The sequence below is a fragment of the Argentina silus genome (assembly GCF_951799395.1).
Source record: "Argentina silus genome assembly, chromosome: 6".
NCBI classification, from domain to species: Eukaryota; Metazoa; Chordata; class Actinopteri; order Argentiniformes; family Argentinidae; genus Argentina; species Argentina silus.
In genome coordinates this window covers 7674571-7686018 of record NC_139660.1, presented here as the reverse complement: position 1 = coordinate 7686018, position 11448 = coordinate 7674571, and the positions used below count along the sequence as shown (strand labels likewise).

At 42.5% G+C, this 11448-nt stretch overlaps 1 protein-coding gene across 1 annotated transcript; it reads right to left on the bottom strand.

Moving 5' to 3' along the window:
* Positions 1–152: 152 nt before the first annotated feature.
* tomm70a (translocase of outer mitochondrial membrane 70 homolog A) lies at positions 153–7668 on the bottom strand. The gene is made up of 12 exons (XM_083671873.1): positions 7368–7668; positions 4740–4913; positions 4126–4252; positions 3559–3668; positions 3296–3444; positions 2996–3203; positions 2507–2641; positions 2100–2207; positions 1865–1981; positions 1562–1659; positions 1246–1368; positions 153–1144 (listed from the first exon to the last, which is right to left on the bottom strand). Exons 1-12 carry the CDS (start codon positions 7608–7610, stop codon positions 991–993), a joined length of 1746 nt encoding a protein of 581 aa, XP_083527999.1. The 5' UTR covers positions 7611–7668; the 3' UTR covers positions 153–990.
* Between the last annotated feature and the right edge of the window lie 3780 nt (positions 7669–11448).

Genomic DNA, 11448 nt, shown 5'->3' with positions numbered 1-11448 from the left:
CTGAAACTACAAGCACTTGGGAAAACACCCGAAATAAAAACAAAAGCAGTACATTTTGGAAATGATGCTGAATTAGGTGTAGCTTAGGTCTTACTTCAGGTATAGCCTTTCCAAAATGGCCAGATAGCCTTAGACCAGTACTACAGCACAAGCAATGTATGAACATTTATTTATAAAGAGATCTCTCACACATGCTGTACAGAATATATAAAAAGGAAAACAGGCAATCCCAAAATAAAAAAACAACACTTTAGGACCCAAATCCTTAAACTTCACCTCAGTGTGTACCTTTATCCCACACGCGATATCAATTCCAGCAATACACCAAACACAGACATCATTATACATACACATTTGACTAAAATTTTAATCCTCCATGTGTCATTGGATGATAATGTAATTTTTAGGATATGGAAGCCGCTGGACAGAAACATTTGTTGAGAACAAGAACAATAGTAACAAATGAACAGTCCATTGGAACTCTACCCAACTCTTCGATGCATAGTACACAGAATCATCATAGTCATAAACATGTCAACAATGAATTGAAATCATTTGTTAAATGAATCTCGTATTTCGCAAATTACTAATGGATATCCGGCTTTTAATAGAGATAGAAGGGTGTCTTTCTAAACATGAATAGTTACATACCGAGGTCCAAGAGGGATAAACAGGGGTTGGTGGTCCAACTAAGTGCCAGGAGGCAAAGGGGTGTGTGGATTAAGAGCATTTATTCTCCCCAAATACCAGAGGTTTGGATTATATTGGTGTGGCTGTGAGCAGTACATGCTCCATCTTCAGACACAGATACATGGACTTCATTTCAATGTGACGTAAACATGATAACGTACAGTCACACTTTCGTACATCTTTCTCTTTTTAAACCGGTACTCATGTCTTGTACAAAACAAAATAACTCAAACGTCAGCAGTTATAACACAATCAGGCTCAGCAGTGGAGAAAGGGGGTGGAGGTTGAATGGCGGGGTAGTTACAGCGTCGGGGGCTTCAGCCCGTACTTCCGAGCGACTTCGGTCTGAGCGTAGGCTGCGTCACACAGTGAGTACAAATGTGCCATCTCCATCTCGGATTTGGCCAGGTTAATGGCCTTGTTGAACATGTCTATCGCCTTGTCAAGATTGCCCCTGTAAGGGAAAGAAGTTATTTCAAGACTTTCAGGTGTAAGGGTCCCATTGTGTTTTAGTGTTCAATATAAAAGGTTATAAAAAGTATCTACTGTACTTACCTTTGAACTTCAATAGTTCCCATGGTTTCATAGGCAAAGTCACATTTGTTGTCGATCTCAATGGCCTTGCTGATGAGATCCAGACCCATGTCCAAGTCCTGTTTCCACTGAAGCTGCAATAAACTGGACACACACACTGAAACATTACCTGCTGAGCTGTACAAGCTTTTATAATCCATACAAAACATACAAGTAATGGTGGGTAAAATACATTAGTATAAAGATGAGATTTCGGTGAAAGTTTAAGTTGTAATATTTGAGGAGGAGGAGTCAATGAGGAGTCAATGAGGAGCCTGTTCTGGAAAAGCACACTAACCCTTTGTGGACATATGTCGTAGCGTTGTCAGGTTCCAGGTCAATACACTTGTCATACATCTCATCTGCCTTGCCAAATTGTTGCTGGTCAGTCAATGCCTAAAAGCACACAGGGAGATGATCTCATGAGGACATGGTGACTTGCATGTTTGTTATATCCCTGACCACATTGCCAAAAACCCCCAATATATTTTAGAACAATTCACATAACACCATGTTGTTTTTAGATGTTGAACCATCCAACATGTTTGTTGAAAATTCCTTGAATTATACTGCAGATGAAGAACTGTTTTGAACATTGTACCTGAGCATACAGAGCATAGCCCTCGGCACACTTTGGGAACCTCCTAATGACGTCCTCAAAGCCATCCATGGCGGTTTGCACCTGAGATGGGTTGTTTCCAGTGTATGCCTGTCTGTACTGGGGGACACAAGAGCAAAATACACTGATTAACCAGTATTTGTTTCATGGTTGTTTCATGATAACTGGTGCATTTTGAGATGCACTGTATGAACAGGGTTTCCAGGTGTCCACTCACTAGGGCGAAGCACTTCTGTGCCTGGGCCAGAGCTGAGTCAGGTCTGAGCAGGATGCACTCATCAAAGTCCCCTACCGCCTCCTCCACCTGGTCCAGCAGGATCTTCAGCTGAGGGGAAACATATACCATTAGCATGTGTTCCCCTCCTACAACATTTCATACTCTACTACATTCAATTTTTATGTTGTTTTCATGTACTTTATAGCAAAGACCATAAGTCTTATTCACTCCCTATGAGGAACTAATCTCTGTCATTGTTGTTACAAAAAGTTAGGGTAAGCCGATGACATTTGAATTAAGGAACTGATAAGGATTAAAATAAACTAGAGAAGTGTCCAGCTGCCTGCAGCATTAGGGCAGTGATAGAAAGACAAGGCACAATGACAGCAAGGAAAGCCCTACAATACCTGGCCCCGGTGGTGATAGACGTCCGCGTTGCGTGTGTCGATCTCGGCCGCCATGTTGAAGTCCTGCGTGGAGAGGAGGGGCTGCTGCTGCTGCATGTACATGCTGCCACGCTTGATCAAGGCATTGGCCCGCAGCTGGAAAGGCAGAGAAAGAATGTCTTACCCATACAGCCACCTACACCCTTAGTTCTGGAGCTCATAGGGTGTTGTGTAAGTGTCTATGTTGGGGAGTTTGAGTAAGAGCTGTGAGAGAAGGAGGTGTGAGTACCAGAAAGCCATGCGTCATTCCTGCCTTGTAGTATTGTTGCATAGTATTGTATTTACGTATTTGTATGTATAGTATAGTTTTGAATGTTGACAGATATGGTGCTGCGTTATGCATGCACTGTCAGTGTATCAGGTTTCTATAGCTGCAGAGGTAAAGACTGGTGCTGTACTACAGAGCTGTGCCCGCCATCTCCCAACCCCATTTAATATGATCATCAGTACCTTGACATTGGCATCCTCCATGTTAATGACCCGATCCAAATCAGGTTGGGCAGCTGTGGCGTTGCCAATCAGTAGGTAGAATGTGGCACGCAGTATTAGGGCTTCTGCAGTGTATCTACCGCCAGACTCCACTTCCTTGGTGCACTCACTGATGATCTTGTCATAGTTCTCCTCCTCCATGTACTGCTTGGCCTTCAGATAGCCAGAGCTAAAGAGAAGAAACCAGAGCACGTTTGCATTTCTCCAAATTTGGAAGGTGCTTTTATTCAGAGCAACATACAATCCTGAGGGATCTCTGACCTCTCTGTGACCTCTGCCGCCTCGCCTTCATTGTCCTTGTCCTCGTCCTTCTTCTCCCCCTTCTGGAGGGGTTGGGAGATGATGTCATCAGTGAAGGAGCTGAAGTAGGACTTAATGAACTGAGGAGAAGGCATCAGGGGCTCACGGTTCTGAAGGGAGGGAAAGAAGAAGCATTGGATTTAGAAGTAGTTCACACTTGGACATGACTTCTGAGTGACAGTTTAACCAAATGTTTCTACTTAGCAGAAATATGCTCGTCTTACCTTGTATTTCTCTTTGGCCTTCTCCTTGCCCAGCAACTTCAGCACCTTATCTGCTAGCAGCATACTCTGCTGGTTCTGGAAAGCCTCAAGAATACATACAGCCGTAACATCTAAAGGAGCAGAGAGAATGTGGAATAAAAGTGAAATACAAGTTATTTGGTTACTTCTATGATGCTAGCAGTGATATGCCTTCTACCAATGAGACAGGATAATCATCGATTAAAAAGATGCTATGGGATCTCTGTATTTTTTTAAAATCTTTTGTTTTGGGTCTAGATGGTCAATGTACAGTTTGTACAAATGAAATCTATAATTTGAATCACTGTTTTACCTCATTCAGCCGTAGTAGCCCTAGTTTATCAGCACAGTTTTGAAGCTGCAGTTCACTTTCAGTTGAATTTTTACTTGTGTGCAATGGGTTGCATGGAATCCACATGCATACGCACCATACTGCGGGCATGGGGACCCATTTTGGCTCAGGAGTGCTACTTTTAGAACTATAGGCTGAAATTACGCAAATTATCCTGTAGCAATACTTTAATAAGACTGAACAGGAATGAGTCACACCTTCCAGGCACTCCTTTTTGCTGTCCAGTCTCTCCAGAGCTTTGGCCCTCCGGAATAGGGCCTTAATATAGCGTGGGTTCAGCTCCACAGCCTGACAGCAGTCCTGCACCACCTCTGTCCATTTCATCTGAAATCACACCAACTGTAAGTGCACAACCGTACAGAGACATGCAGAGACGCATGCAAACAGCGAACCACCACAAACACACAGTGCACGAATTTGAGGTCAAGTCTGATAACAGTGACTACGTTTACATGCACACAGCAAGGATTGGTGGGAGTGAGTAGTCCTCACATTATTATTTGGTGAAAACTTCGGCATGTCCTGCATGGTGCAGACACTAGAGGAGTCATGCGCAATTGGTGCATACTGTCGGGGAAATTGGAATAAGATGTATACCTGTCCGAATAGTCCTATTATAATCTGACAAACATCATGTTCTTTTCGGAGTATGCTTACTCCGGTGAAGGCCTTATTCAGGGTAAGAAAACCAGAATAAGGTGTTTCCATGAATCATGCCTTACTCAGAGGATTGCCCTTGCATGCATGTAAACGTACTCAATGTGAATACTAATGTTAGACCCTCTGAAATCGCTGTGCTGATGACACTAACCTGCTGTTCGTAGGCTGCTGCTCTGTTCTGGAAGAAGGTCGACAGGTCAGCCTTCTTCTCTGTGGGGCAGAGGGCGATGGCCTCTGTGTAGCATGTGATGGCCTGTTCGTACTTTCCAGCCTTAAAGTACTTGTTGCCCTTGTTCTTTGCTCCCTGGGCCCGGTCCAGAGGACTCTGCATGAGGGGGATAGGGAGTGGTGAATAACTATTGGACCATTTCTAATGCAAGGGCCAGGTCCGTCAGGGGCTACTATAGGGATTTACTCCAGAGTTGGGACTGGGGAAATTTAATTTCTAGCAGCAGGGCTGACACTGGGGACCTGGGAGGACCAATAAGTGAATGACAACATAACAAACATGGCAGGTGATTGTGTGTAAAGGAAAACATTATCTGCTTCCTCCGACTTGCTAAACCAAATCAATAGTTAAAATTGTAATTATGTCAACCCTCCGTAAATCCCCAAATTACCCTGGGTTGGAGTGGGGCTGTCTGCAACTGGCCCCAGGCTTTCATGGCCTCTGCGGTAAAATACATTTCAAGAGAGGGATTGTGATATTGCTATTGTTGTTTGACAGCAACAATGTTAATATTATCCACATTGTCTAGCACCAGGGTTTGCAGATGTAGAATACCAAGTCTTGGCATGTGTGCACAATCGGACATCTTCACAGTTGCGATGAGTCAACTGTGCCTCGGACTGTGGAGTAGACTCCACACAATGCATAATAAAACATCACAGTCTGCAATAGGCTTAGCCGGTGATCAGCTAACATAAAGCTGAGAATTAAAAGCCACCAAGTCAGAGAGCTAAATATTGTGATGGCAGTAGGCACAGCATAGTATATGTGGAATTGTACATGCAATGCTAATGTAGCCATATGATCCTGTGCTGTAGCATCATGGTGATTAAAACCGTCATGCAATAATGTATACCCCTCCCTTTAGCCTCAGGAAAAACCTGTTGTCTATACGAATGAGCCAGATTGGCCATGATGATGGGTTGCGCAATGCAACACAAGTAAACATGGTTTGTGGCTCCACTATCGACATTTTGCCATTTTAGCAGGTGCTCTTATTCATGAAGCTGATGAATGTCCCCCTACTCCCAACCATTCAAGACTGACTGCTCAGTTGAAATCCCACTTAGTGTGCGCCATTTAATTAATCCTCAGAGCTTCCTAGCCCAGGAGGGAGGGAGGTAATGGATTGACAGACTGAGTGGCACACGATGTCTTCCTCCTCACAATAGGCCTATCTGTAAGATGCAGACACCAGAGGGAAATGGGCTTCATAGGCCAGTGAAGACAGCCTGTTGAATTGCAACCCTGACATGGAGAGAGCACATATCTTTTTAGTAGAGGGTGAAATCATTTAAATGACTTTGAACTCTGGACTCATGTTGGGTATTGGTTACAAATTATCTACCTATTGGTTACAAATTATCGCTCCTAAAGACCTCTTCATCCCCACTACCCCCACGTACAAGTTTCTCTACTGTAAATAAATTAATAATAAAAAAAGTTATTATTCCTTCTTCTAGCATTGTGACTGCCAACAGCCCCTGGTCCTAGTATAGATTACTTTTTCTTATGATGACTGATGGATAGATGATTCACTTACTTAGACAAATGTATTTGTTGTAAGTCACTTTGGATAAAGGCGTCTGCTAAATGCCGTAAATGTAAATCTCACAGTGAGTGTGCCAGTTCTTAGTTTCTGTATAGCATTGGGGCCTTGTAAAATCAGGTTGTGTGGTTATGTGCATACTATAAGGTTCCTCTGGATGGTTCACATGCCGGCCTATTCAGAAATGGAAGCAATCAACTCATTCAACGAAAGTTTTCCATTGTTCTAAATACCAAACTCATGAGATAAAAATGACATGGTCGATTCTGTCCAGAAACAGATTTAACTGACACCTGGGGCAGAACAAAGCGTATGTGACAGCTAACGTGCATACATACAACTGACACGTGTGGTGGTGTGGTAATTAACAATTGGTAAATGATAAGTGGAATGCTTGGGACTGCCCGACAGACGTCAGCTCATTGAAGTTGAGGTAAGGGTTAAGGTTAAGTAAAGGGTAAGAGGGTACGGTAGTCCAAAGAATCCCACTTACAATTAATACCATTAACTATTTGGGTAGCTAACGTGTTTTGACAAATTAAAGTAATGCATAAAAGCAAGCTAGCTCAACATGTGCTTCTTGAAGGCTCACCTTACCAATATCACATATGCCCACCCCGCCCCCACCACTAGCAAGTTAGCTAATGCAGATGGTTAGCTTGTTCTAGACCGAGGAACATTGACAAGATAGCAATTACAACCGAACTAGTTGTTAACCTGGAATTTAACAACTGGCTTCTTACCGCATTGACAGGTTTGTAACACAGGCTTTGCGAGACTGACATTTTCAACTAAGCAAGTCCTCAAGCAAGTACTAGCTGCTAGCTAACGCGACTAAAACCAGGTGCAAATATTCACTGACACTGTGACAGCTCGTGTCCTTGATATTTTTCGTGCGAAACATTATGGCCAAGCAACATGGTAGGGCGTCAGCTAGAGTCCCCAATGTGGGAGATCAATCTAATACAGAAAATTAAATATTGGGTGGTTGAGATTCATACCATCTCCGGCTCACGGCTCGCACGATTAGCATCGCCGTCTTGGCCCTGGACTGGGCTCGCGCTACCTTCTGGAGTTTTCCTCTCCCCATTTCGTTTTCCTTGCCCGTCCTTCGTTCGGCTGCGGTTCCACAGGTACACGGCACCTACTCCTAGCACGATGGGGGTCCCCACCAACAGCGCCAGCTGCCAGCGGGGTAGACCACTCCCGGACTGCGGCTCAACAGGCTTTGAAGCGGCCATCATCCACCATGCAATGGACAGCCAACTAGCAAACACACTCAAAGAGGACTCAGTGCTTCCACTACCGACTCCGTAATCGGGGAGGTCAAAGTGGAAAAGCGGATTCTTGGGATACTGGCGGACACTGTGCAACTGCAACCGGGGTGTAGATCAACGTACTTCCTCAGGACAACAAATGGAATATAAATATGTTTTTATATTGTCTTTGATTTTAATATGAAATTACAGTGCCAATTATTGTGTTTGGATTGTTCATAACATGCATACACATTGGAGCTATAATATTACTCACTATGCCAATATTTTCGTGTTTCTCGCTTACTCCATTAAATAGTTTTTTTTAGCAACCACGTACATTTTACTTGTCACATTATCAACAAAGATAATAAAGGGGTTTTAGCTCATTACTGTCAAGTCACTTGTCACTTGTTATCTCACTCATGCACTACTATAAATGTCTTTCTGATGCAATGGCCCCATCTAGTGACTATTAAATCCAGCCATAACAAAAAAATACTAAACTATTGACCATATTGGCAATGTTAGGATTTAGCATTGAATTTAAGAGCTATGTGTGGGTGTCTCATTTTCAAGCATTTCATATTCCTTATTCCACCGTATTAAACCACTACCGTCAAATTGTCTTATGGTTTCCGTGTTTCTATTGGCTAAGGCTTGATTGATGGCAAACGAATACAGGTGATTTTAATTGATGTATTTAGAACATCTGACACCTGTAATAGCCAAGTCTGCCAGGTGAGTGCCACTACATATTTTAGCTGCAAATGTTTCTGTTTTAACGTGCTATAAAAAAAATCTACTTTTTTTTTTATTCAGTCAGTGTTTTAACACCTTTTAAGTGGTTCAGCCAGCTCTTCCACAGTGTGATAACATATGTCCATCCCTCAAATGCAAGTTCAAATTAAAGCCATTTCTCTTGGATAACAACAAATCTGTATCAGATGATCTCAGTGTAATGTGTGTGAGCAATGGCCGGGTTTCGATCTCTCCTGAGTCACATATCTGTGTTTAGCAGAGCCTGTTGTTGGTTTGGACAACATTTGAGCCTAACCACTCGATCTGTGCCCTCAAGCGGTCCTCAAACTCAGCAGTGGCCTACCATGGTGTCAAAGTCAACAGTGGCCGTGTGCAAAGAGGAGGCTTGTCAATGGCTCCAATTGTTGACAGGAGAAGCATATCACTAAGAAGGCTGATGGGCCAACTCTGTTTGGCAAATGTAGGCCTAATTATGTTCTTGGGAAATAGTTGATAAAAGGCAAAGCCTTGTTTTTTGTCTTATTGTCTTTTGTATTCTTATGTAGTCCTAGTCTAAAACTTGGTTAGAGACAATGCTGATCAAGGCATTACATATTAGTGATAGTCTTGAAATCAACATGTTTGAACGCACATCCCTTTGCAATTTGGTGATGGGGAAAAACACTGTATAAAGAAACTACATTACCCACAAATGTCCCATATCAGTCATGGCCCTACAAAAGAATGATCCTGACTGACAGATTGATCGTCCATCTATATACTGTATCTGACACACAGTATTCATGCTGGTCAGGTGACTCATTTAATACACAGTATGGTTGTAGCACATTAAATCTGCTTGACCTGACATATAATTGAATCTTTGAAGGTCCTCTGCTAATTTGTAAGGAAAACAAAACAAAGTAGACATTTGCAATAGTCTTACACAGGCAGATGGGCTGACACTGATACATGCTGGCTCAACACGGCCTCGACCTAGACCATGTCCCTGGCATCACATGATTAAATTATCAATTTGATACAGACAGCACAGCCTGATTCAGATAAGCCATAAGATCAATTGTGCCTTTGGAACAGAAGAAATTATTACATGATGACTCTGCAGCTGTGCTAATTCTTTTATAAAGCGCATGGGCTGAGTGGGAGTGTGGCCAGTCATGTTTACAAAGGTATAAGGACCTTTGTGCTGTTTGTTTCCCTTTGTGTTATTTGTGTCTTCTCAGCCTCAAGCCAGGCTGTTTCTGTCCTCGGTCTTAGGTAAGGGACTATGCACCTGCACCTGCACCTGCACTTGTTATATGAGGTTGTATCATGACCACAGTGCCAGTCCAGATTAACACTTTCAGACTTGCCTCTCTGAGGCGATTAGTGATATTTTCAACCAGTCCCAGTCTGTCAATGTGTGAGGCTTTGGCCCGGTTTGGGTCCAAACTTAGCTACACACTGGCTTTGCTGTTTGTAAGTTGATTGCCATGTGCTTTGTTGCTTAATATTGCCCCCAACATACAGTAGGTTACCTTATCATGACAGTGTGTGATGAAAAGGCTGATCTCATTTCTAATATTGTAAAGTGTTGATAGTGTAATAAAGTTTTTTTTCTCAATTTGTATTCATATTACAGGTAGATTGAGAAAATGCATTTGGCAGTTATTAAATTCAGGTGTTCAGATGTGTTCAACCTGTGATTTGAAGTGTCCTCATCAAAGATGTTTATGCCAGTAGTATAGAGCTTTTTTGTCCCATTAAACTAAATATTATAACACAAACATATATTTGAACAGTCTAAATAATTTAGTTTTCTCTACGTCATTTAGTTCCATAAATGTCCATTGGTCCATTGCCGGCTTTTTGGTAGATTATACTTATACTAACGTGTTACAATGGTTGCATAATTGCGTTTTTTTTGTTGTTGCAGGGATATACAAGTTGGTGAAGAGAGATAATGGGATTTGGTCCTCCTGAATAGCCAACAGATTGTTTCACTAACTCAGTTTCAGAGAGCCCTAGTCTTAACCTGCGATCTGAACACCTGAGCATTCCCTCAGGAGACCATAAGGAGATTGCACTGACGGCCTGCCATGACCCCAACAGGGGGCTCATTGTGTGTGTGCGTGTCAGTGAGTGAGTGAGTGAGAGAGAGAGAGAGAGAGTGTAAGTAAGTGTGTCCTGAGTGTGACAGAGTGATTCATCAAATTGTAGAAAACATTTGACAATTTCTATACATTTATTTCACATCTTTGACAATTTCTATATATTTCATGTGTCTTTGACAATTTCTGTAGATTTCACTGGTCTTTTATACAGTGTGGACCTGTGTGAAGTGTAATATCTCTTTCAAGTGGTTGATTTTGAAAAGGTCTCAAACTCTTTTGACTTTGGATATTGATGGGACAATACTGTACCGTGTTGATTGAGTTGATCTACTATTGCAGAACACTCTGCTCTAAACTAGTGGACCAGTGGGATTCAGATACAGGTTTAACACTCATCAGATCTTCACATCAGACCCCTGACTAGACAGAACTGCTATGGATCTATGGGACATAGTCCTATAACAGGTGGGCCATGACCCTGTTATCCAATCAAATGAAAGTCCCACTGCTGGCAGCATTGACGGGGCTCATACTGTACAGTGAAGCACAGGGTCATGGGCTAGTTAGCAATGGTGAGTGAGCAAATGGAGCAGAAGCAGATACTGCTGGGGGGTGAGGCCGTATTGTAATGAGGGCACAACCATGCCACCTGCCAGTGGATATAGTATATCAAAGGAAAGTGTCTCGTAATGCTTCGCTCTGCCATCATTTAGTAAGAATACAAATATGGAGGCTGGGACATTTGCACTGTTAAAAATGTTTCATCTAGATTTAGTTGAATTGTTGACAAATATTTCAGATTGATTCCACTGTAATATTGAAAGCAGTTTTTGCTGTTTCTTAAAACATAACAAAGGGGAAAGAATTCCTCTTTTGTAAACAAAAATTATTGATTCAATGAAGCCCAGTGCCCTATCAAAGGACCCCCCCCTCCCTAGTCCCTGCCTGCTGCCCTGTATTGTACACAAGCC